Genomic DNA, 27,849 nt, shown 5'->3' on the forward strand with positions numbered 1-27,849 from the left:
GAACATGGTCTAAATCCTAAAGTGTCAATCTGGAAATACTGTAGCAAAGTTAAATATAATAATAATAATAATAAATTTTATTTGTGGGCGCCTTTCAAAGTCTCAAGGACACCTTACAGAAATTAACAAGAGAGAAAAAACATATAGTCGGAGTAAAATAAATAATAAGGACATCACCAATACACAAATTAAAGACAGAATTCGCTCCAAAGACAAAAAATCAAAAACACAATATGTACTTTGATCACTGGATATAACACCACCAGTCCTGACTTTCCACCCACGTCCACCTCCATTCTCAAATAAAGTTCCCTCCATCCCTTACCAACTCTATTCTGCCCTTTCCAACCACACCATCCGCATTAGAGGCAGGAAAATGCAACTAAGTGGCAGAGATCAGCCATGATTGAATGACGGTGCAGACTCGATGGGCCGAATGGCCTAATTCTACTCCTATCACTTGTGAACCTGTGAATATCATCAACTGCCGACACCTGGCTATAATTCTGATGCCAGCCTCCACAATCCTCCAACTTTCTCAACGGATCCAGCCAATCTTCCTTCTCCAATCTCAGTTACTGGCCTGATCCTTACCCATCCACACAGTTGCTGTACTCTTGACCAAGTCTCACACCCTCTCACCTATTCACATCCACAGACCAAACCCTTGACCCCAGCCTTGGGGAAATTATACCAGCCAGCACATTTTCATGCAACTTTCTTGCACTGGAATGGCAAATGGACTGGCTATTGCCCAAAAGCTTTTACTCCAACTCATCCTTTAAAATGTGCTGACAATTCCAGCCAAGAATGTTCAAAATGTTCAATAGAATTGAACAAGATTGCAGAAATACAATGAAATGACACAAACAAAAGACTTGTAGGCAGTGTCGGACTGGCCATGGTGTCAGCTTGCCCGATGGCAAGTGGGCCCCTGATGAAGTGGCCCACTTTGTCTCCTGGCAACCAATATTTTTAGACCCAGTCCGCCACTGCTTGTAGGTACAATTCATCTCCAGTTACTTGAATTAGACGTGAAATATAGTTCACATAATGTCAACAATGGGACCAAATTTTGAATGCAAAGAACAAAGTACATGTCTACTATAGGTTTTAGTACAAATACCTAAGGACTAGTTTCTTCCCAATGATATCAAAATCAATGCACTGGATATCAGAGCAAGTGATTGAGGTTATTGTTTTACCATTTAAATCCACAAAGCAATTATGTAATTGGACATAAATGAAATTTACCCAAGGTGTTGAAAGAGATTAGGAAGAATTATATGACATTGTGAGGATGTTAGTGCACACAGTACATTAAAAATCAGCCAATAATTGTCTTTATTCAAATAGGATAAAGAAGAAACCTCTAATAGCATTATTGTCTTCCCTTCTATGAAATTAAAAGACAGTTGGCTCAACATCTTTGGGAATACTGCAATATTTAATTAATAAGCAATTACTAAATACTGAGGTGAAAAGAAATAATTTAATTTCAGCCAATGCAGATTTAAAAAGTGATAGCCTCAACAGAATTCTTGAAAGAGTTGTCAAGTTTTGGACTTTCTTTGAGGAACAGGTGAAAATGTTTTTTTTTATTTGCAGATGATACTAAATCAGGAGAGTCTGTGAATTTGAAGTCAAATGCAAAGCTTCAGAATGATTTGGATAAAATATTTTAAGTGGGTGAATCAATTACATGAAATTTAATCCTGACATATATTGTACATGGGAACAAAAATTAGATTTGAATGTACTACTATTTTATTTGAGTGAAGTGAAATTTGAACTTACTGTCCTAATTATGGGGTAATTTGCCTCATTCATTTGTAAAAAAAAATTGACACCTCTTGTAAGGCTTTCATTTATTGCTATACCTAATTCCCAAATGCCCTCTTGAGCTCACCAATGAGCCAAATGGCGATTGTATTCCTACAATAGGTTTTAAGTTGTGTTATGGTTTTTCTAACTGTATGAAAATGAAGACAATTATATGCTTCATATGTCCATTATGTGTTTCAATGATCAGAGCTGGCTGTGGTACAGTGCAAAGCTTTGTTCAATATACCATCTATTGAACTGATCATATCTTTATATGGTACAAGACCAAGTTGGACCCGTTGGGCCCCATTCCCCAACGCGATATTCCACCACTCACGCATTTCCCCAACGCAATCCATTCCCCCAACACAATATTCCACCACTCACCCAACTGCACAGCCGTGGCTCATTTCCCCTCATCCCCAGCACTCCTTCCCCCTCCTCCTCACCCTCTGTCTTCTTTCCATTCTCCTCCTCTCCTCCCCTACCCTCAGTCACTCCCTCCCTCCTTCCATAACCCCTCTCCCCTCCTTACCCCAATCCTCTCCTTCTATCTGCATTAAACAACTATCGTCTCCACTTCCCATCCCCACTCACAGAACAATGATGAGTAGGGTGGTCCATAAATTATAGCGCTATCGTGTACAATTTTGGCATGTCAGGTCATGACGGACACGCATGCACGCAGACAGATGAGAGTTATATACTAGACCAACTGGGCCCTGTCACACGGGAGGCCAGGTCCCACAACGCAATATTGCACCACTCATCCATTGGCCCCACGGGAGGCTTGGTCCCCGAACGCAACCCGTTCCCCAAGGCAATATTGCACACCACTCACAAGTTTCCCCAATGCAACCTGTTCCCCCAAAGCAAGGTTCCACCACTCACCCATAACCCCCAACTGCGCAGGGGCTGCTCAGTTCGTCTTATTCAAAATTCATTGTACTGTGACTTTAAAATATTTTTTAAAATGCACCCTCCCTCCATGCTGCCAGGTTTTTTTTTAAAGGGATAGAAACATTCTAGCTTGCAATTGCGCTTTCTAGTGCTGGCAGGCTGGCAGGACTGAGTGTGCCGAGATTGCAACAATGTAGCATTGTGAAGTCATAGCTGAAGATATAGCTGCAGAGTGAAGAATTTATTCTCAAATCTTGACTTATGAAGTCTAAAAATATAACATTTCTTGTGAAATATAACATCAATCTTAACGAAACTTTATAGGAACGACCGCGGGACAAAGGTGAGTAAGATGGTGCAAAATTGTTTGCACTACCATGTACCGTTTTGGCATAGGTCCCAGATCACATGGGACAAGAAACAAACATAGATAGATAGATAGATAGATAGATAGATAGATAGATAGATAGATAGATAGATAGATAGATAGATAGATAGATAGATAGACAGACAGACAGACAGACAGACAGACAGATAGACAGATAGACAGACAGACAGACAGATAGATAGATAGATAGATAGATAGATAGATAGACAGACAGACAGACAGACAGACAGACAGACAGACAGACAGACAGACAGACAGATAGATAGAAACAAGATGAGAATTTTAGTATTATATATAGATATCTGATATATTTGGATCGCATGCAAAACTTTTCATATACTCGCTACATGTGAAAATAATAAACCTAAACCTAAAGTATTCTAGTGAGGATGATGTGGAGCCTGAAGCGGATTTCAGAAATGATGGTGGTTGCTTTTGCCTATCCAGATAGCCCTTTATCCAAGCCTGAACCTAGAGGCCATATAGTATTAATAGGGGTGTCATGGTGGCTCAGCGGTAGAGTTGCTGCCTTACAGCGCCAGAGACTCGGGTTCGATCCTGACTATGTGTGCTGTCTGTAGAAAGTTTGTACATTCTCCCCGTGTCCTGGATGGGTTTTCCCCGAGATCTCCAGTTTCCACCCACACTCCAAGGTGTACATGTTTGTAGGATAATTAACAGTAAACTGTTTCCATGTGTATCTCTAAACAAAACTAAACTAAACTAAATTAATAGATGTGATCCTAAATCCATCCGATTAAAACTAAACATCATCTGTTACAAAGAATGCATTATAAATTAACGTTGAGCCTTATATACTACAGATAACTCTGATCATTGAGACACAAGGGGGACATTCAAATTTAAGAGCCTGTGCAGAAAAGAGGCAAGAATTTGACATTATAGTATTTTAAAACAAGAACTGAAAAAAAGTGCTTTTAACAGAAAATACATAGGCAGGCACCGGATCAGAAATGGAGAATGTCGAAAAGATCACCCACAGGTCAAATAAGATACGAAGGTTAAGAATTGTCTGATTTGGTCTGAAACAATGACAGAAACGATCCTTTTGGAGTTGTAAACTTGCGCGTCATCCTCAGGCCTATATATTTTATTTGCTGTTCCATTCGGTCCCTGGATTTCAATGTCAGAGAAAGTTTACATGAATGAACTAGGAAAATACTAATTTAGATTATCTTAATTCATATCATAAAGATCATAAAATGATTCCAATATGGTGCCATGTTAAAGAAAGAGCTGCTGATGCTGGAAAAATCGAAGGTAGACAAAAATGCTGGAGGAACTCAGCAGATGAGCCAACATCTATGGAGAGAAGGAATAGGCGATGTTTCGGCTTGAGACCCTTCTTCAGACTGGTGTTGGGAGGGGGGGGGAAAGGAAAGGAAGAGGCGGAGACCGTAGGCTTGTGGGAGAGCTGGGAAGGGGAGGGGAAGGAGGGAGAAAGCAAGGACGATCTGAAATTAGAGAAGTCAATGTTAGCACCCCAGTGGTATGAACATTGACTTCTCTAATTTCAGATAGTCCTTGCTTTTTCCCAATGTTGGGTGAGTCCAGAACCAGGGGCCACAGTCTTAGAATAAAGGGGAGGCCACTTAAGACTGAGGTGAGAAAAAACTTTTTTGCCCAGAGAGTTGTGAATTTGTGGAATTCCTTGCCAAATCACTGGATGGATTTAAGAGAGTGTTAGATAGAGCTCTAGGGGCTAGTGGAATCAAGGGATATGGGGAGAAGACAGGCACGGGTTATTGATTGGGGACGATCAGCCATGATCACAATGAATAGCGGTGCTGGTTCGAAGGGCCGAATGGCCTTCTCCTGCACCTATTTTCTATGTTTCTATGACCCGAAACGTCGCCTATTCCTTCTCTCCATAGATGCTGCCTCACCCGCAGATTTCCTCCAGCATTTTTGTCTGCCTCCAATATGGTGCCAGGTGGTTTTGTTGACTATTCCAAGGACTCCAACTCCAGCATTCTAAATGGTATTTCATTCCACACATTCTGCGTAAAATATGGTTTTCCAGACATCATTCATAAATATAGATTCAGTGAATCCTCATCTACTAGTTACATAAATTAAAATGATATTCCAACCTTCTCTCTGTTTTTCTTTCATCCCCATTGTGTGGTTTTATAAACCCACTTAGTTGCCTTATATTTCTCATATCCCCTTATACATAGAAGGAGTCATTGTGTTGATCTGTCAAATCGATACAGGTCCTCCAAGCAATCTCAACAATCCCATTTCTATGTACCTTACTTTCTCTCACATCCCCATTAATTCTCCTCATTAATTTTCCAATCACTAACCTACACACAGATTAATTTACGGCAGCCAGTTATCCTACTAACAAACATATCTTTGAAACGTGGAAGGAAGCCCAAGGAGCCAAGATCACAAGTGCAAACTTCACATAATAGCGGCAGACGTGAGGATTGATACTGGGTCACTGCAGCTATGAATCAGTAGCACTACCCGCTGCAACACTGCACTTTCAGGAAATACTGTACAACCCCACACCTTCCTGCCCCCCGTTAAATGCTTATTCTTTCTTTAAGACAATCATTAAACCTACTTCTGTATGAAATACTTTGTCACCCTAGCGTAGTTGGGCATCTTGGCCAGCATGGACAAAATGGGCTGACGACTTTGGTTCCAAGCTGTATTAGTCCACATCCCTCTGGTCTGTCACAATGTCCTATAGTTTGATAGTTTTGTTGTGAAATACCTTGGAATATTTTTTTGCATTGAAGGCACCATATGAATCAAATCTGTTGTAATAAATGGTGTGCTTTCATTTCTATTGTTATGGTGATACATGTATATCATTTACTTTGTGTTTAATATCAAAAGCAGTTCAAAAGTGAGTACTTTCTTCAGAAATTTTACATTTTCACATACCTTTTAAGTTGTAATCACGTTTGCTTTTTCTTTTGGTGAAATGAGATGATTTTAAAAATTGCTGGTCCCTCAACCAATTTACATTTTAATTTAGAGATACAAATGCTGGAATCTTGAGCAATGTTCAATGGTTCTTTATTATCACATGTACCAAGGCACAGTGACATTATTTTTTTTGCATACAGATCAGAAGACTATTGCCATATATGTACAATCCCTGATTAACTACAGAAATGTCCTCTGTCCATTTCCCTACATAGATGGTACCTATCTCTCCAAGTTCCTCCAGCAACTTGATTTTTACATTTTAATCTATTTTCTTTCTCTTCTTATCTCAATTTTCCCCTTTATCGTGATCTACTCCTTTTTCCATTCTCTATTCTCTTCCCTTTTCACCAACTTGCATACCCCACTGCCATTCTTCCCTAACATTTAAACATGATCACAATGAAGCTGAGCAGTTGTTTTCAAAGTACTCAATGTAATTGTATTGTATGGTGCTAATCGCATTTGTAGCACAGTAGACACTTACAAAACAATCAATTTTATTGCTGGCACTCTTGGTGCACACTATAGACCTAAAGTTGAAATACAGGGCAGTGGATTGACAAGAATGTTTGGTTTCCTCAAGATGTAAAGATTCCTTGCACTATTAGCATGAACCTTACTAAATAGCTCAAAAACGGATTGGGCAGATAAATACCAGACAAGACACAAGTAGGCAGGATGATGGAATACTCTCCACTTGTCTGGGTGAATATCACTCCAACAATTCTCAAGAATCTCAATAACCTTTGGGACAAAATAGCTTGCTTAATTGACATGGCATTCACCACCATAAATATTCATGCTCTCCAGCACAGACACACAGTGTCAAGAGTGTGTAAAATCTACAAACTGCACTGCAATTACTTGCTTAGGCTACTCCGACAGCACCTACCCAACCTGCAGCGTCTACTGTAGAAAGGACAAGATGAGCATGTACATAGAAACGCCATTACCGGCAGGTTGCTCTCCAAGTCACACACCATCCAGACTTCTAAATATATTGTCAATCCTTCATTGTTACTGGGTCTATTCTGGGACTCTCTATAGTTTGGCCCCGTGGAAGCACCTTCACCAGTATTTTGAAAAGATAGCTCGCCATTACATTCTAATAGGCATTAGAGATGGCAGCCATTGCCAGCGATATTCAGATCCTGAAAAAGTATATGTTTTTTAAAAAAAACATCCTCCCTTACGAAGCCAAATTGCATATCAAACGTTTGAATAATTGCTTTTCTACCCCATACCAATGAAGTGATAATTGTTCGTGCAGAAAGCAACATTAAATGGATACTAATATTCGGGGAGTGATAGCTTCTCTCTGAATAAAAGTGGAAGCATTCCCTGCATTAAAGCAAAAGATAAAACTAATGGCACCTTGCATTCAAGGAATGGTGCAAGATTAAATAAAATGAGAATGGGTGGAGGGAGAGAGGGAGGAGATGGGGAAAGGGGTGAGGAGAGAGGGGTGAGGAGAGAGAGGTGATGAGGGAGGGGTGAGGAGAGAGGGATGAGGAGAGAGGGTGAGGAGAATAGGGAATGGGGAGAGAGGGGTGAGGAGAGAGGGGTGAGAGAGATATCTCTACCTCCATGAGTAGCGGAGGTAGAGTTCGGGGATGGGGTCCTGGTACGTCTCGAACAAGGAATGTTTGACATACCCTTGGTATGCATAACTAGGCAGGCATAACTAGGGCCCATGCGCGTGCCCATAGCTACGCCTTGTATTTGGAGGAAATGGGAGGAGTCAAACGAGAAATTATTAAGGGTAAGGACCAGCTCCGCTAGGCAGAGGAGAGTATCAGTATTGGTTGGTTCTCTGGTCGAGGAAGAAACGGAGAGCTTTGAGACCATCCTGGTGGGGGATTAAGGTGTAGAATGACTGGACGTCCATGGTGAAGATGAGGGAATGGGTGCCTAGAGAACGGAATTTCTGGAGATGACGGGCAGCCTGTGAGTTGTCTTGAATATAGATAGGGAGGGATTTAACCAGGGGGGATTAGTGGATTCGAGGTATGTGGAAATAAGTTCGTTGGGACACGAACAGGCAGAAACAATGGGTCTGCCAGGACAGTCAGGTTTGTGGACTTTGGGGAGAAGGTAAAATCGGGCCGTGCGGGTCTGGGGAACGATGAGGTTGGAGGCTTGGGGAGGTAGGAAGCCGGAGTTGGTGAAGTCAGTGATGGTGCTAGAGATAATGGCCTGGTGCTCGTCTGTGGAGTCAAGGTCCAAGGATAAGTAGGAGGAGGTGTCTGAGAGTTGGCGCGTGGCCTCAGCCTTGTAGAGATCAGCGCGCCAGACTACCACGGCACCTCCCTTGTCGGCAGGTTTGATCACCCAGTCTGGGTTGTTACAGTGGAAGTGAGTGGAGGGCTGTACGTTCAGGGGGGGAGAGGTTAGAGTGAGACAGGGGAGTGGAGAAGATGAAGCGGTTGATGTCCCGCCGGCAGTTTCAAATAAAAAGGTCTAAAGCCGGTAGATGGCCATGAGGGGGGGGTCCAAGAGGAGGGGGTCCATTAGAGACGGGAGAAGGGGTCATCACTGGGGGGGGGGGGGCGAGGACCCCTTCCCATGGAAGAATGCTACTAAATCCTTCTTGTTGGAAGGGTTGAAAAATAGGAAGACATATACATTTCAATAGTCGTGGATTTTGAGATGTTCTAGAGCAGATACAAAACTGCTGCGATGTGCTGCAGAATGGGCATGTTGCACGCAGTTTATTTTTTCTACATGGTATCTGGCAAATTTTCATTTGGCTCCTTATTCATCCAATGGTTCACAACAGATTAAAGTTAATTAAAACAAAATGGGACCAAATGTGATTAAATAGGACAGTGAGGATTGTGAACATACTGATTCTAACCAACAGAATTTAGAAGAGTAAACGATGAGCCAGATTAAACCATGTGCAGTGACACCAATGTCCTGTACTTTACAACATCTTTAATGCAGCAAAGTCTTCTGAGGCCTTTCATATCAATGCAACCTACAAAGTTTGAAACTTCACCATATAAGAAGATTTATCAACCCTTCCAATAAGAAGGTTGGGTATTCTATGTTTGCTCCAAAAAGTATATTTTCTTGAGCATCTTAAAGGTGACAGTAAGGTAGAGGGGTCAAGAATTCCAGAGTGAAGACCACGATGGTTGGAATCAGAGTAGCCTTTGACATGGTGTCCAAATTAGAAGATACATTTGTCAAAGTTAGAGCAGTACCTTTAGCTTTGAGTAAAACCCAGTGCGCTCATTGGGATATTTGAAAAGAGTGTTAATTTTTAAATCGTCTTTGCTTCACTTGGAGTCAATGTGGGATGAAGAACCAGGTTGACGTGTTATTGGGAAAGTGCAGAATAGCACATAACTGCACAGCTTTCAGTCACCTATAGTTTACACGTTGTAAGTAAGAATTTCTTCGTTCTATCTGGGACATATGACAATAAAACACTCTTGACTCTTGACTCTTGAATATATGTGACTGCCCAAAATGGCTACAAGACCAGGTCAGAGGCTTGAGTTTCTACGGCGAATGGCTCACCTTTCCATAGCCCAAACCACAAAATATTCCATTAGTTCACCAATAATAGGATCTATATGGGACAAAATAGTTCCTGCGCACTTATCTTCGAACTCATTATGAATTATTAAAATATTTTAATACAATATTTGGGGGATTTTCTTGAAGAGGGTAGTGGCAGATGCAGTATAATATAGATAAATGTGAGGTTATCCACTTTGGCGGCAAAACAAGGGGCAGATTATTATCTCAATGGGGTTAGGTTAGGTAAGGGGGAGGTACAGCGAGACCTGGGTGTCCATCAAGACTTCAGAGAGAAAGTGAGATTGCAAATGAGGTAAAGAGCAGTGGGGTCAAGGTTTGCTTTTGTTTGTGAAGAGGGAAGTTTAGCTTGATAGTTCCTTGGCTAGCAGTTCATGACTTGCAATCTTAATGTGGTACCTGAGGAATTTAAATTTAAATTTTTTTTTTCATAAAGCTGAACTGTGAAATTACTGGATTATCACTACAAGCCATATGATCCACTGATATCCTCCAGGGAAGGGAATCTGCCATCATCTCCTGGTCTAGCTCATGTGTGACTCCAAATCCACCAATGTAGTTGATTTTTGATTGTCTTCTTATTTCTCAGAGACCTGGAATGGTCAAGAAATATCTGCACTTTTAGTTACTTGCACATGCCATGAATGAATAAATAATGAGTGTGCGACCTTTCATCCTAGAATAACATCAATTATTCCACTAGCACATGGGGACTGCTCTACTTTGTCCATGTGCATTTTCACTGGTTGGTTAATGAAAGGCAGGGTAGATAATATTATTGCACAGATGGAATATATTATCATTATTGGTGAGCTATCTGTAAAATAACATATGGCTGAGACAGACGGTACAAAACATAGCAGGTTAAAGTCTCACTAATGCTGAATTTGTGAATATGTTTGTATCACTGCTGTAAACAAGAGATTCACACGACATGTAATCCAAGATCATCTTTAATCGATATGCAAACTATAGCAGTACAGTAGATTGTTAGTTGTCAGAGCATCTTGGCTGCTTCCAGAACTGAGCAGTGTAGGAAGTAGGTGTTAATATAAATGATACAGTAAGGTGGGGTTAGTGATGCTAACCTATTATGATTGGTTGTCATGCATAAACCAATCTACAACTGCAGATTGAACCAATTGAATGTTAAAAGTCACATACGACAAAGTCCCCTGTTAAAGACTTTGTCTGCTGCTTTTTGAGTTGCCCTTGTTCTCAGTTTACTGATCTACAACTCCCTGATAAACTTTAGAGATCTTTCCTTAATGGGCCTGCCCCACTTAGGCGACATTTTAGGCGACTGCAGGAGAATATGCAGTCGCCACATGGTCGCCACATGTTTGCGGGTGGTTGCCGGGGAGTCGCCTTCATGGTCGTGAGGAGTTCCCGCATTCTGGGAACTAGTCGTGGCCTCATTATGGTCGCCGAGAATTATTCAACATGTTGAAAAATTAGCGGCGACTAGAATGAAGCCACCATGGATAGTAGCAAGAATTCTCGAGCTGTAGGTGGGTCGCCAGGAGGTCCTAGTGGGTTGCCAGGAGGTTGAAGGTTCTCAAAGGTTCTCGTAGGTTGTAGTCGGTGCTGACCGGTGAATTTCAGTGACTCATTGGGGAAAAAAAACGTAAGCAGTAGTTTGCAGAACCAAGGATAACCGACCGGTAATGTTAATGTCCGCCGAGCTTCACAGCCGTGTATTTCTGGCGTCTTAGAAGTTGTCTCCACTCCTTCTCCCCCCCTCTCCTCCCCCTCTTTTAAAGGACACTGTGCTTTAGCCGTCTTAATTACAGCGCCAACCTTCCTGTTCATCGCGGTGTGTGTCTGTATCACCTTGGCTTTGCACCGTGTGAATTTCACTCAGACAGCGCTCCCCCCTCTTGCCCTATCTCCCGCCTGCATAACGAGCTGGTGAAGGAAGGTGTGTGTGTGTGTGTGTGTGTGTGTGTGTGTGTGTGTGTGTGTGTGTGTGTGTGTGTGTGTGTGTGTGTGTGTGTGTGTGTGTGTGTGTGTGTGTGTGTGTGTGTGTGTGTGTGTTCCACTCTGACAGTCGCCGTTCGAGTTGCCAGTTTTTCAGGCGACTGCTGGCATCTTGACAGTCGCCTGAAAAATCGCCTGTGAGACCGGCCCATTACTCCTTTATATGCTGAATAATGTATGATTCTTGGCACTCTGCCGAAGTGGACCATCATGAAGAATTTACTTCACTCTCAGTTAGAGATTCGCTTGCACTGGGATAATGAAAAGAAAATCTGTAAATCAGAAATAAAAATAGGAAATGTTGGAAAGATACAGCAGGAACGTCCAACCTATGAAATACTTTTTTTTTAACTTTTTCCGCTGTGGATGAACCTGCTCAGCGTCTTCAAGCTTATTTTTAAAACTATTTCACATAGTACAGGGTAGTAACCATTTGTTGGAGATTACACGTTGCCAAATTAGAGATTACACGTTTTCAAGATCACACTTTTTAAAATGTCACAGTTTCCCTATTAATTTTATTTTTTCACCAGAAAGCCTGTTCCAAAATTGACATTAGAGCAGAGATAAAGATTAATCTAGAATTCTGAACCTCATTAAAATGTCAGGCTCACAAAGCATGCAAAATGAGAGCTGACCTGGTGCTGTGTTAGTGCTGGGTTTTCATGGTAAACTATCTTATTCCAGTTGTAAAAGTAATTTGCATGCAAATGAGTGAGAATGAGGATCAGGGGAGAAATTGTGGATGATTTTTTTTTCAGGGATGTATGCACATATTGTACTTTAATTCATGAGTTTTTGTCAGCTTCTGATGCTTCCTACAATACTAGAGCCTGCAGCCATTGCCCAGGACCTGTACAGTGATCAATATCTAGCATTAGATAGTAGTATCAGGACATGATTTCATTATTTAATTTCTGATTTAGTCAGAAAATGTACTCTTCTAAGTACAAGTAGCCTTTAGCCCATATAGTGTGATATGTTGAATTAAATTCTCCCTGCCACTGCCCCACCAATTACTGACCCCCAACCCAACTACCACCCTAAACCATCAACTCATCCCTCCTTCCTCCCCCCCCCCCCCCCCCCCCCCGTTTTATATTTTAGTGGCGATAGAATGGGTATCATTGGATCAGGTACCTGTTGTACACCTCTTCCAATTGCCAAGTGATGTATATGCCAACACTCTGTATCAAATGTTTCAAATTGCCTGTGTAAGTTAGCTTCCAAGTTATCTGATCTAGGCCACCATGGCGCATTGCATTTGGCCATGATGCCTTTGGGCTTGGGAGGATTGTTCTGCCATTGGGGTGTATTGTGCATGTCTGATAGTTTGCAGCTGCATTGTGCCCAGCTTGCTGTTTACTAGAGGACCAGCTGAACTCCCAAGTGAGCCTCCGCCTAACCTGAGGAAGATTCATGTGATGTTGACTATGATACATCCTGCAGGGAACAAAAACTATTGACAATCATTCATTGGCGAAAAATACTCATCTGGCAAGTATTCCGGGACAAATACTCCATAGTTAGGCAGCATCTTTGGGACACTGGAGGAAAACTAAAAGAGTAGAACCAGGCTGAGTGGAAAGAGTCTGAAGAAGAGTCCCGACCCAAGACTTCACATCCATGTTCTACAGAGATGCTGCCTGACCTGCTGAGTTACTCCATCCTTTTGTGTCTTTCTTACAGTGGGACTAGGCCTTTAGTAGTGGAATTCCTGTAGGTTAATGATCAACAACTCATCAGAATATATTTATTCTGCAGCATCATCTGAATGTGATCGGCATGCGTTGCAACTGAAGGTGAATTATTGTCATCCTTGTGAAAAATAACTATTGTTCGTCCAAGCCAAAAACACGTTTTTCACTTCATACACCCTATACACAATAGAAAATCGCAGTAATAATTTACTTTTACTTTATGTTTCTGAGATGTGTACAGATTTTAAAAGTCAGCATATGTTAATGTTTGCTCTCTCATTGCAGTCACCAGGGACAGACCACATGCTGGGATCACCCAAAGATGACTGAATTGTACCTGTCACTGGGTAAGACTTCCGACACAATCTTCAATGTTATCACTGATTTTCCAGAACAGTCCATTAACATTCTGTGAATCTAACATTGGTTGAAAATCTTTGTGATAAATAAAAATGTAAATAAACTGCTCATCGCTGTAGCTGATGGTTACAGATATCTACTGGTGCGGTATGATTTTCAAAATCCATTTCCTTTTCTCATTACTCCCTAGTGGAAATATAACACTGAATCATTCAATACGTTTATGTATGGTTACAACAACAAGAATTGCTTCTAGTTATAGCATACTTTTAATAAGACATGCCTAGGTCCATCACAAGCAAAATTTAACCTCTAGCCAAAAAAGTAGTTATTGGGCTCGATCATCTCAATGGATGCCCACCATTGGATGCCGCTGATGGTTTACAGCTACACGGTGTTCTGCTTGCAGTTTACCAGGGGCTAGCTTAACCCCCAACCGAGTCCCCATCTAACCTCACCCCTCTCGTTCATTGTCGGTACACAGGAAAATAACATGACTGGCCTCTGAGCTCGCTTTGTAGGTAATGATTAGGCCTCCCATGTGATTTCCATGTCAGCCGCCTGAGAGGAATGGTATATCCAAAAAAAATGTTTTGCAAGAATTAATTTCCCAGCCTACTTTAAAAATGCATCACTCTCTTCCCACTGCCACATAAATCTCAACATATATTTCAATCACAATACTAAATGCATCTAGCTTAGATGGGTTATCTTGATAGGCATAGATGATTTGGAGAGAATGGCCTTTTTTTCATGCTCACAATGTCCCTACTAGCTCTATTGTGGGCCGAATGGATTCTTCGGCTGAATCCAGTTTGAGATTCAGTCACTCAAGCCTGGTGTGCTGGCAGCTCACTCACGGCTGGTGGGCTGGCAGTTGATTCACGGCTATATCTTGAAATTCCATTTCAAGCACGGTGCAAGGCCACTAAATGCAGTTTCCTACCATTTCAAGCAGGGTGCAAGGCCACCAAATTCAAGTGCAGTTTCCTACCACTTCAAGCAGGGTGCAAGGCCACCAAATTCAAGTGCAGTTTCCTGCCACTTCAAGCAGGGTGCAAGGCCACCAAATTCAAGTGCAGTTTTCTGCCACTTCAAGCAGGGTGCAAGGCCAGCAAATTCAAGTGCAGTTTCCTGCCACTTCAAGCAGGGGGCAAGGCCACTAAATTCAAGTGCAGTTTCCTGCTACTTCAAGCAGGGTGCAAGGCCACCAAATACAAGTGTCGTTTCCTGCCATTTCAAGCAGGGAGCAAGGCCACCAAATTCAAGTGCAGTTTCCTGCCACTTCAAGCAGGGTACAAGGCCACCAAATTCAAGTGCAGTTTCATGCCACTTTAAGCAGGATTCAAGGCCACCAAATTCAAGTGCAGTTTCATGCCACTTCCAGCAGGGTGCAAGGCCACCAAATCTAAGTGCAGTTTCATGCCATTTCAAGTGGGTGCAAGGCCACCAAATTTCAACTGCAGTTTCATACCATTTCAAGCAGGGTGCAAGGCCACCAAAGACAGAGTTGTGACCTCTCCCTCCCCCATCTTGCAGAGACTGAGCCATGCCCACACTTCTGGGTTTTATGGTCCCTCCCCCCGGAAGGGGCATGGCCTTTATGGCGGGATTGAGAGAATCTCAACATTTTTAAACACTAATAACTCTTTTATTTTTCATGGATGGGAAAAATCCTCGGCACCTGATGAGCGCAGGGGGACTCTGAGTAAGATGGCCAAAAATTACAGCCGTACGTGGTAGCGTTTTTTCTAAAATCAATATACAGCGCATACAGGAAGTGGTCAAGATTAGACTTTAATTATATAGAAGGCACATCACTTTTCAATAAGGCACACCACTTTTCAATAAGACACACCACTTTCAAACCAAACCACTTTTGCATTTTCAAATCAAAACCACTTTTGCATTTTCAAAACAAAACCTCTTTTGCATTTTCAAACCAAAACCACTTTTGCATTTTCAAACCAAAACCACTTTTGCATTTTCAAACCACATTTTCAAACCACATTAAGGGCACTGACAGGTCAGTAAAACCACTCATAGTTTAGTAGACATGTGTTCAGTGTTATTCACACCTCAGACTGACCTCTCGCCCCCCCATCCTGCAGTGACTGAGGCACAGCCACACTTCCGGGTTTTATAGTCCCTCCCCCTCCCACCAGAAGGGGCGTGGCCTTCATGGTGTGATTGACAGAAGAGAGAATCTCAACATTTTTAAAACATAATTAGTCTTTTATTTTTCATCGATGGGAGAAATCCTCCTGTCCTGCGCAGCGGAGGGGGACTCTGAGAAAGATGGCCAAAAATCACAGCCGTGAGTGGTAGCGTTTTTTCTAACATCAATATGCAGTGCAAACAGGAAGTGGTCAAGATTTGAGTTTTAATTATATAGATATGACTCTATATGACTCTATTCAGAACTGAATGAGTAAAATTACTTCCAACTTTATATATGGAAAACAGTTTGTCTTCAGATCGCCACTGTCTCTGGTTCCTATCATAAATGCTTCTCATCAATAGTTTTCTGCCTGGGAAATAGTAAAGACCACATCCCAAACTCCAGATCTCATTCCAAATACCTCTGATCCCAAACGACCCTCACACCCCATACCAGAGTTTCAGACTGATTCAGTTACTCCATTCATTCCTGGGTCTCAGTCAGTCATTCACCACTTAGCAATGCCAGAGCACTGAGAAGTCTCAGTGATGCCCATATTGATGAAAGGGGAAGTCACCCACGGATGCACCAACTAGAAGATTGTGCTCCCAGTGCTTGGTGAGGAACTGATGAGGGACAGGTTTTACCAGTGGGCGGAAAGTTGTAAAATCAACTGTTTCCATGGCTGCTGTCTGTGGGTCAAATAACCTGGCCCACACTCGTCAATGACTAAAACCTTGGTTTTCAAAAGAGTCTTTACAGAGGAGAGACAGCAGCCATATTTGGTTCTGATTTAATGGTGTGGTGTTCAAAATAGAAGAGACCCGATATATTGTAGAGTTATAGGGCCAGAAGAGATTACACATAGTTAGGGAGGAGACCATTAAGAGATTGAAGACATGCATGAGGATTTTAAATATAGCTGCAGCTTAACCAGAAGCCAAAGACAGAGATGATGGATAGACAAGATAGTGTGAGTTAGGACAAAGCTTTCAAATTCCTTTAGGTGAATTACAGTAATTGGCAGGAGAGCATTGGAATGGTCGGGTCTATGGGTAACAGCAGCAGAGGTGAAAGTTTCAGCATCAGAGGCAATGGTGAAGACCAAAGTTGTGGTGTTGGATGTTTTAATGTTAGTGATGGTGACTATATATTGATAGAAGTTTATCATGGGTGTAAGTTTACAAGGAGTCTGCAATGGATCTAGTTTGGTCCATTGCATTTCCCTGGGAGAGAACTAGAAGTGATGAGAACCATTTATGATAGGAATAGAGATAGTGGAGATCTGAAGTCAAACCATGTTCCATATATAAAGTTCGAATTGTTACTCATTCAGTTCTCAATGGAGTCATAGCGACTCATAGTCATACAGCATGGGAAAAGGCCTTTTGGCCCAATTTGTCAATGTAATAATAATAATAATAATATATCTTTTATTGTCATTGCACGTCAGTGCAACGAGATTTAGTGTGCAGCTCCACTGATGTACAAGAAAGGTAAATAAATACAATACATAAATAAACAAGCTGAATTGATTGACGTGACCATCTGAGGGAGACTGTCCAAAGGGGGTGGGTGGGGGGGCACTCATTAGGGCCGGTTCAGAGCCGCTATAGCTCTTGGGATGAAACTGTTCCTGAGTCTGGAGGTTCGGGCGTAGAAGGCCTTGTAACGTCTGCCGGAGGGAAGTAGTTGAAACAGACCGTGGCAGGGGTGTGATGAGTCCTTATGGATGCTGAGGGCCTTCCTGAGGCACTGCGTGTGGTAGATGCCCTCCAAGGCTGGTAGCTCTGTCCCGATGATCCTCTGCGCTCTGTTGACGACGCGCTGAAGAGCTCTCCTCTCCGCCTCCGTGCAGCTGAGATACCACACAGAGATGCCATACGTTAGTATGCTCTCTGTGGTGCAGCGGTAGAACGTTGTCAGCAGCTGTTGGGGCAGACCAGTCTTTTTTAATGTCCTCAGGAAGAACAGTCGTTGCTGTGCCTTCTTGACCAGCGCGGCGGTGTTTGTGGACCATGTGAGGTCTTCTGAAATGTGAGTGCCCAGAAACTTAAAGCTGGACACTCTCTCCACACTTTCCCCATAAATGGAGATTGGGGCGTATTCTCCAGAATGGGACCTCCTGAAGTCAATAATCAGCTCCTTGGTCTTGGAGGTGTTTAGTGCCAAGTTGTTATTGGCGCACCAGTCCGCCAGGTTCTGCACCTCCGCTCTGTATTTTGTTTCATCACCGTTGGTGATCAGCCCAATCACTGTTGTGTCGTCTGCAAACTTCACGATGGTGTTGGTGTCGAATGCAGGGACACAGTCGTGAGTGAAGAGGGAGTAGAGCATGGGGCTTAGTACACAACCCTGTGGTGTGCCGGTGCTCAGGGTGATGGTGGAGGACAGGTGCGGGCCCAGTCTCACTGCCTGCGGTCGCTCCGTGAGAAAGTTCAGGATCCAAGCGCATATCGGTGAGCTGAGGCCTAGCCAGGATGCCCCATCTAAGCTAGTCCCATTTGCCTGCATATGGTCCATATCCCTCTAAAACGTTCCTATCCATGATCAGATGCAACACAAATCTCAGTATTTAAAGATAGTATAAACAGATTTGTCTTTGAACGATATCAATTCATTTCCCCTCTCAGAGGTATGTTGATGCATATCTTTTTCTTTTCCAATTTCCTTCTAGCTGCTCTGAATAACATCAAATTCTCAGCTTATAGGACTGCCATGAAGCTGAGGCGTGTGCAGAAGGCACTTCGCTGTAAGTACATCTGGGTCATTTCAATGCCTCGGCTTTCTTTGTTGACAGGAACTACATACGTTTCCAGTTGCCATGGAGTCATGTCTATAATTTATTGAAACCATATTGAGACGATAAAATTAAATTGAATTTAATTCACAACCTGCTTTGTCATGGCATTTCTAAGCCCCCTCCCCCACAATCTTTGAATTGACCCCACCCATCTAATTTATAACTTTGTCCAGTTTTCAGTCTTGACCAGAATAGCCCATATTTGGAACTCAAGGCCACAATGCAGGGACATTCTGACACCGCCAACATATATAGCACTGGGCTCTTGTTTGGTCAGACAATGGGGCTTGTTCGGTGCCCATTGAGAGCAGATGAAAACTTGATGGCCACAAGCATTCATTGTTTCTTGTCAGTGTCAAAGTGAGGAGTTTGTCACATACCAGCATTTTATTTCACAGCCTGTTTTCACTTCGATTGACTTTTTGGGGCATCTGGTGAAGAACTATTCCATGAAATACTAAGATGAGTGATGGAATTTTCCTTTTTAGCTGCACTACAATCTAATGTCTTACTTTTACAACCACTCTCTCTAGGTTATCTATGAATACCCTATAGAGATTATAAAAGAGCAGAGCAATTAATTCAAAAGACAAAAGGCATGCTAACTCAATAAAATTCCAGAACTAAATGCCTCTGATTAATTCCTTCTAACGGGATGACTTATATCTTGAAAGTAAGAATATTGCATTAATAGAATATGTTGTTTTCTTTCCTCTCTTTACTTTATTCTGCATTAGTGGACCTGTTAAGCATAAACAGTGCCTCGGATATCTTCAGTCAATACAAACTCCAGCAGAGCAACCAGACAATCGAGGTTCTGGAAATTATCCAGTGCCTCACCGCGATGTACGATCACCTCGAGCACGAGCGTGGGATCATTGTAAACGTGCCTCTTTCTGTGGACATGTGTCTGAACTGGCTCCTCAATGTTTACGACACGTAGGTTTAAATTGTACCTCCGTTCATACCATGTACTCCTTATGAAGGTTGAGCGCAGAATACAGCACATCACATTGTTGGCATTATATGCTGATGGTAAATGTAAAATACTGGGACAGATCTTCTGTTGCCCTAAAATGACTCGCCCCAATGCCTGTGTCATGTTGCTTATTCCTGTCTGGGCCCCAGGTGCATCTTGAGGTAGACAACAGAGTGGAAGCTGAATTAACACAGTTCAACTACTGCACTCACCAAACACCTCGACACCAACAACACCTAACAGTTCTTAAATCTTCCAAATACTTTTCTTTCTGTCAATCAGCAACATTTGGGATATGTCCAAACACTTAAACGAATATACTCTTTTTATTAACAGGCTTAAGAACAACCAGAACATTAAAAATAACTCACATTTTTTTTTTACGTTCCGCTTATCTTTCCCCTCTGGCATTGTCTTTCTCCCACTCATTCCTATGGAACTGCTGTGATTACGTCTCAGCTGCCCAAAACCAGGAACACTCCTGCTGCATCACTGCACACCGTGAAAAACCTGCATGTGCAGCGCAAGAGCAGCTGCAGCCAGAGGCAGTAGTGTGGGAAACAGTGCTACTACTCAGCCGCGCACCAGCGAAGGAAGCCAGTGCTAAGTTTAGTTTAGTTTAAGTTTCGAGATATAGCGCAGAAACAGGCCCGTCAGCCCACCAAGTCCGAATGGACCAGCGGTCCCCGTACACTAACACTATCCTACACACACATTCACCTACAAACCTGCAGGTCTTTGGAGTGAGCGAGAAAACCAAACCTCCCAGAGAAAATCCATGGGGTCATGGAGAGAACATACGCACTCCACGCAGATAGCACCCCTAGTCAGAATCAAACCTGGGTGTCTGGCACTGTAAGGCAGCAACTAGACCGCTACGCCACCGTGCCGCACTCTTGTTTGGTAAAGTGCAAGTTACTCCCAGCGCTGACTTGCTTGTTAATTCGGGTAGCTGACATGCTGCCCTTCACAATGGATACCAGCCAAAAATGATAGGCTTAAGGATCCCTTCAGCTGCACTAAGAATAACACATGGCAAGTTTTGAGTGTCTCAATTCAATTTCCAATAGTTCCAACTTTACTCTGAAATTTGTCTATAATTGGTTATTAATTTGGTAAAGAGGCCCAGCGATGGCATATTTACCAAGTGACTGGCATAGAGTAAGTGCTACTTTTGAGGATTGAAACGATATAACAGGAATTGTTTTGAAGTTCTGGTTTGTGGAAAACAAGTCCAGAAATAGCTTGGTTCTGTGCAGCTCTGTGCCTCATCTGATGATGCGGTGCAGAATCAGCATTACTTCATAAATTAATCATGCTACACCTGACTGGAGTGAAGTCTTGACTTGGAATGAAAACGACTTCCTCTCACAACTTTTCAATTTTAGCCAAGGGACAAAAACGGCAACAAAGTATAAGATAAATAGAGATAAGAACCAGAAAAATTAGATTGCATCGAAACGCATGTGTTAGATGGGCAAGGTGAACTTTTGTCACACACCAAGATGGATAAAGGCAGCACGGTGGTGCAGCTGTAGATTTGGTGCCTTACAGCACCAGAGACCCAGGTTCGATCCTGACAAAGTGTGCTGTCGATATGGAGTTTGTATGTTCTCCTCATGACTTACGTGGGTTTTCTCCTCTTCGGTTTCCTCCCACACTCCAAAGACATACAGGTTTGTAGGTTAATTGGCTTGGTATAAATGTAAATTGTTCCTCGTGTGTGACGGATAGAGTTAGCTTGCGGAAATCGCTGGTCGGTGCGGACTTGGAAGGGCCTGTTTCCGTGCCATATCTCTAAACTAAACTAAACCTTCATTAATGAAAATGTGTGCTCTGTACTCAATTCCAAGGCCAGTCAAGATGACCAGAAATTATAGTCCAGATGAAGCCTGTGGTGTGGCTTATGAATGGTGGGAAGACATTGAAGACTGTGTAGTACCTCTGCTAGGGAGGGATGGGATAACATAAGAAAATAAGGAATAGGAGCAGGACTAGGTCTTCAGCATCTGCTCTACCACTCTTCAAGATAATGGCTGATCTCTCTCACTATCATTTTCAGTACTATCCTCATATTCCGTTACTCCCTAAGTATCCAGAAATCAGTGAGTGAAGCCCAATTGCCCTCCATGGCATAGAACTCACCACCCTGCATGAAGACATTTGTCTCTATGTTTGTTCTAACTCATTGCTCATTTGAGACTGCGAGTGATGTTTCTAGAATCCTCACCCAGGGCAAATATTCTCCCTCCCCAGCCTTTTGAGCAATGGAAGAATGTTGTGAGTTTCAATTAGATCTTTTCTCATTCATGTGGATCTATTGAATGTAGGGTGGTGGATGGAGGTAGAATCAGGGCCTGTATTTATAATGTGGTTGTTGGAGTTGCGTGAGTGGTGGGAAGCATCACGGCCTGCGTTAACGCCCTGGTGGATGTGAGATGGTGGGAAGAAGTGGTTGGGAGCCTTTAATATCCCTATGGTTGAAGAGGTGAGAAGGGCAGCCACAGGCACCAGTACAGTCTGTAGTGGGGATGGAAGTTGTACAGTTCAAAGGCAGCCAGAAGCATGTAAATGAGGAAGATACTTACCGTATCTAATAGGGGTTCCAGTCCATTCCTGCACTGGGAGGACCATGGAACAGTGATGTCCGAATCTGGGACATAGGAAATGACAACATTCTATGTATCCTGATGCAAAGGCCTGAAGTTCACAGTTGAATGTTCAATGTGATTAAGGTTATTATAATTGAGCCACATTCCAGTATGGATAATTTTCCAGTTGTGTTACTGATTAAAAACAGAGTTTTGCATTTGAATATCAAACTAAGAGTTATTAAGAAAGGAAGGCAAAAAATAACTTTGTACTTATGAATATATCCCCTGGACATTAAGTTAAGTCTGGCCAATATTAATTCCCTTACTAAGGTTGTTTTCCATTGGATAAGACGCTATTAGTGACCTTGGGCTTCCTATGCTGAATATTCCACTCAACCACAGAAAACACCTCGATTTGCAATCAGCTGTGCAGAATCTGTATGCTGGGAATTGTAACGACCAGTTTATGCCTGTGCACCGTGCAAAGGAAGCCTCAATAACAGGAGAACAAATTTAAAAGTCACGCATGAATTGTAATGAAGGTTATTTTTATTCCTGAATTTTAAATAGGAAACATTAATTTGCATAAGACATATGTGAACTATCCTTGGGGTTAGTTTCCTGCAGTCGGAGAACTGCACTCTATTACATCTCATCTGACATATCGTAGAACCTCAATAATTCAATTACAATGAGCTATAAATATCCAGAGGTTTTCAAATTTGACTACAGATCTGTCTCTCAGTGCGTGCAGTGGGTGATGTCCTGAATCAGGATATAGAGCCTGTGGGCTAATAGGCAGAAGCATGGTAGATTTCCCTGATTGCTGACCAGCATCATGTGAATATGGGGTAATGTAGGCACAGGCCTACCCTGTGATGTTTGCTGCAGAGAAAAACATTGGCACCACTTATTATCACAGCTCATGCTAATCGGCCTTGAATCAGATAGCTAGCATTCATGGAATGATACGGTAAGCAGAGAGAAATAAGCAGTAGAAATTCATCCAGAACTTGATTTGTCAGCATTTCTGTTTTGAAGACTACAAAGACATGATAAGTGCTGAAAAAATGCAAACAGGTAGGGCGGCACGGTGGCGCAGCGGTAGAGTTGCTGCCTTACAGCATCAGAGACTTGGGTTCAATCCTGACAATGGGTGCTGTACTGTGCAGAGTTTGTACATTCTCCCCGTGACCTCCATGGGTTTTCTTCGGGTGCTCTGGTTTCTTCCCACACTCCAATGACTTACAGGTTTGTAGGATAATTGGCTTCGGTAAAAATTGTCCCTGGTGTGTGTGCAGGATAGTGTTAGTGCATGCGACCAAAGGGCCTGTTTCATGCTGTTTCTCTTAACTAAACTAAACTAAACTAAAGTTTTCACTTCGTTCAAATGTTTTTAAGTGCATTTTGTCTTAGTTTCTTATATTGATTTACCTTGTTCTTTCAATCCTCTCCAGTAGTCGCAATGGCAAGATTCGAGCATTGTCCTTCAAAACCGGAATTATCACGTTGTGCAATGCAGAAGTGGAAGAGAAGTATCAATGTAAATATTAGACATAAAGATGGAAGGGAAGAAGGCTTGGGTTTATTAACATCTTATCACCTTTCCCCAAAATATTTCAGACTGCTGCTTGTTCAATACACTGCCATCAGCTCAGCTTCATTTTAGCTATTCTGGTGCGTTAAAAATGTCATTGCATGCTCTAAAGAAGAGCAACAAGCTACGCAAAGAAAACTTATCTTCCTGCTGCTCACAGGATCATTCTACATGAAAAATGGCTATTAACCTTAACTGCAAAGCAAATAAGTACACTCCAAACATGACTCTGCAGTGGATCCTGCAAGTTGTGATATGGTGTTGAACAGTGCAATCCTTTCCGTTACAGTGAAATAAAGTGATGTGATAGGCATTAATTCAGTTTAGATTTAATATGTAAATATTTGTGCCAAGTAAAAACATGAGCAGAATGTAATTTCTACTGCAAAATAATCAGTAGTTAATTAGAAAAACCATCACAAATTCATATAGGATTTTCTGGTGTGATGCAGCCAACTCACATTTGGAGCTCCTTAGCAGAATTTTAGATTCCGACACTTGGTAGTCATGGAGGAACGAACATTATCACAGATGCTGATTCGTCAGGGATCAGGAGACTTGGATCTATTTTGAAGGATGGTTAGAATACAGTTTTGGTAAAGATTTAAAAGGAGGTAACCAAGCATCTTAATTTAAGAATGGGGTGAAAAAGAGAGAAAACAATTGAAGTATAAATAACATCATCTTAAAGATGGTCACTGACCAAACTGTAAGTAAACCCTATGAGGGAAAAGGGACAATTTAGAGCAGGTGGTGTTAATATTTCTTTTCATTTGACAGACATAACATCTTAGCACAAATAGTGTTTGGAATAGTAAAAATTGCTCTTGCTAGGCAGAAAGCACATTTATATTATATAATCAACTAGCAAAAACCTACAGTGTCAGAAAGAGGCAGCAACTTCTGGTGTTGGAATAGTCCATGTAATGCACTGGAATTAATTCTTGTGCAGTCAAGGTACATATTGGGATTGAGTGTAAGTTTTTAACATGGTCTCAGTATCCAGTTACCTTTCTCTCCTTCTGAAATAAGCTGTTACTTTCCTGTGAGAGTTGTTCCATCTCCACTTATTGCAACAACAAATACTCTTTAGAAGTAGTTCAATAGCTGTTAATGCTTCAGAACACTTTGTATTACTCAAAGGAACTTAAATTTCTGATGTTAATTGCTTTATTTGTATAATCATGTTCATTAATGTTAGGACCAGAATTAGGCCATTCAGCCATCAAGTTCTCTCTGCCATTCTATCATGGCTGATCTATCTTTCCCTCTCAACCACATTATCCTGCCTTCTCCCTATAACCACTGACACCCATACTAATCAAGAATCAATCCATCAATCTCTGGTTAATCTCTAACAATCAACAATATTATTTCCCTCCATAGACTTGTACAAGCAAGTGAGCAGCTCAACCAACCTGTGTGATCAGCGGCACCTCAGCCTTCTCCTACACGAAGCCATTCAGATCCCCCGCCAGCTTGGGGAAGTAGCAGCATTTGGAGGAAGCAATGTGGAGCCCAGTGTCAGGAGCTGCTTCCGGTTTGTAAGTTTGCTGCAAGCTTTTTTCCATGGAGGATGTTGGTTGTGGTAAGGAGGCAGAGTGGGCTGGGAAGAGCTACTGATAACTGCTAAACTGATAACTGTGCGATTGGGGAATATTGTGATAATGTTTGCACCTCGCAAGATTCGCCTGATATTTGTTCGTGTTCAATGCAACCCAGTCTCTCATGTATTATCACTAGAGCCCGGATTTTGCCATAAATGCCATGTTCCTTTTCATGCCTTTTTTGATGATTTCACCAAGATAATGCCCTTTTCACGATCGAGTTAAAATCAGTTTAACGAGCACCCTAGTTTCAGAATACAAATGAATTCACTTGTAAAGATATAGATTGGACTTTGCAGCATAAAGGCTACAATGGCTATTCCTACCTAGTATATTTGCATACTAGTATGTGCCCAGTATATACAGTACACCTAGTCATAGAGTCATAGAGTGATACATCGTGGAAACAGGCCCTTTGGCCCAACTTGCCCACACCATGTCCCACCTGCCTGCGTTTGGAGATAGTCATAGAGTGAATCCTATTTAGTTGTAATTTGTAATTTTAATGATTTATTTCTGTGTCGTTGGAGTATTGTTACTTTTACAATGTCGGCATTTTGCTGTAATAAACAACATCAGTCATTCAATACATATTTCAGATTCTATCTTTATGACCAACTCATAGCAGTGGAATATTACTGACTGTTCCTGGTGATGCTTTTGGGCTACTGTGGGTCAATGTTCCGAAGGTAGATAATTTTCGCCCTTAGCATGCTTGGGGCAGAAGCATGAACAGACTAGAATGCAAGTGTTGAAGGCATTACTGAAGTGCATTGCATCATATCAATGGTAGCTAATGGGAAAACGTAATTCTCAGCAGTAACACATGTGCAAGTGCACAGGATGTGGACGCATCATTAGACATATCCTCTGAACAAAAGCTACACTAAGCCAACTGAATCTGTCATTCCTTGCTCCCAGGCTGGACATCAAGGTCCATGATCACATTAGGACACATCAACAATGCAACAAAAAAGAAGACATTGATATCTCTTTTAAGGAGCATTCCATTTTAATCAGTATTTTAGTTCCCGCATTGATTTCCTTACCTTTCATACGCATCCATATGTTTTGTTTCAAAAATCATTTTTTTAATTCCCTTGTCATTTTCCAGTATTGTTTGACCTGTTTTGACCTGTATCGTTGTGATGCTGGCTCGAACCGGCAGCTATTTTCTATTTTCTATGTTTGAAAACTTCTGCTGTACTGGTCAGTGTTCTCAACTGAAGAAGGGTATCGGCCCGAAACGTTGCCTATTTCCTTCGCTCCATAGATGCTGCCGCACCCGCTGAGCTTCTCCAGCACTTTTGTCTACCTTCGATTTTCCAGCATCTGCAGTTCCTTCTTGAACAGTGTTCTACATATCTCCCCAAGCCAACACAGAGGTTGCACCGGAAAAAGTAGACTTGGTCGCCAACTCTCTTGAGACAGTAAAACCTGATCCCATGTTTATCTTCAACGGTGACTTCAATCAAGCAAACATCAAGAGTACACTCGACAAATACCATCAGCATGTCTCCTGCCCCATGACTCTTGACCACTGCTGCAGCACCATCGAGTGTGCCCATCGCTCCAATCCTTGCCCTCATTTCAGCCAGTCTGATCATCTGTCTGTGCTGCCACTGCCAGCTTTCAGACAGAGATTGAAGTGTGAGGCACCCTCGAAAAGAACACTGCAGCAGTGGTCTGAGGAGCCTGAGAGTCAACTTCAGGACTGCCTTGAGACAGTGAAGTGCAACATATTCAAAGCCACTTCATTCAGCCTGAATGAGTGTACCTCAGCCGAGACTAATTTCATCACAAAATGCATTGATGATTGTGTTCTGACATGGACAATTAGGGTTTATCTTAACCAGAAACCATGAATGAACAGGGAGATTCATTATCTGCTAAAGTCCAAATATGAGGCTTTCAAGATGGATGACCCCACACTGTACAAGAAGGTCAATGTCATCTTCATAATGCCATTGGGGATACCAAGAGGGAATTCCAAAGCAAGTTTAGTTTAGTTTAGTTTAGTTTAGAGATACAGCACAGAAACAGGCCCATCTGCCCACCGAGTCCACACCAACCAGCGACCCCAGCACATTAACACTATCCTACACACACTAGGGACAATTTACATATATACCAAGATAATAAACCTACAAACCTGTAAGTCTTTGAAGTGTGGGAGGAAACCAAAGATCACGGAGAAAAAAAACACAGTCACGGGGAGAACTAACAAACTCCTTACAGACAACACCCGTAGTCAGGATTGAACCCGGGTCTCTGGCGTTGTAAGCGCTGTAAGGCAGCAACTCTACTGGTGCTCCACCGTGCCGCCCAAAGTTAGAGGTTCAAATCAAAGAAGCGGGTGCCAGGCGACCGTGGCAGAGCCTGAATACCATCAAGGACTACCAGCCAAAATTGGAGGTGATCTCTGATGATGACCTAT

The 27,849-nt window shown here is 42.2% G+C and overlaps 1 protein-coding gene across 4 annotated transcripts in view; it reads left to right on the forward strand.

The window, feature by feature from the left end:
- The window catches only part of drp2 (dystrophin related protein 2), a 104,438-nt gene that overhangs the window by 45,118 nt on the left and 31,471 nt on the right, over positions 1–27,849 (forward strand). For all 4 annotated transcript variants that reach the window (XM_033030423.1, XM_033030421.1, XM_033030420.1 and 1 more), the window contains 5 exons: positions 13,597–13,658; positions 18,510–18,584; positions 19,373–19,574; positions 23,666–23,751; positions 25,192–25,349. In XM_033030423.1, coding sequence (XP_032886314.1) covers positions 13,597–13,658; positions 18,510–18,584; positions 19,373–19,574; positions 23,666–23,751; positions 25,192–25,349 — 583 coding nt within the window. The remainder of the gene's footprint in view (positions 1–13,596; positions 13,659–18,509; positions 18,585–19,372; positions 19,575–23,665; positions 23,752–25,191; positions 25,350–27,849) is intronic.

This window comes from Amblyraja radiata, chromosome 12, assembly GCF_010909765.2.
Source record: "Amblyraja radiata isolate CabotCenter1 chromosome 12, sAmbRad1.1.pri, whole genome shotgun sequence".
Taxonomy (NCBI): domain Eukaryota; kingdom Metazoa; phylum Chordata; class Chondrichthyes; order Rajiformes; family Rajidae; genus Amblyraja; species Amblyraja radiata.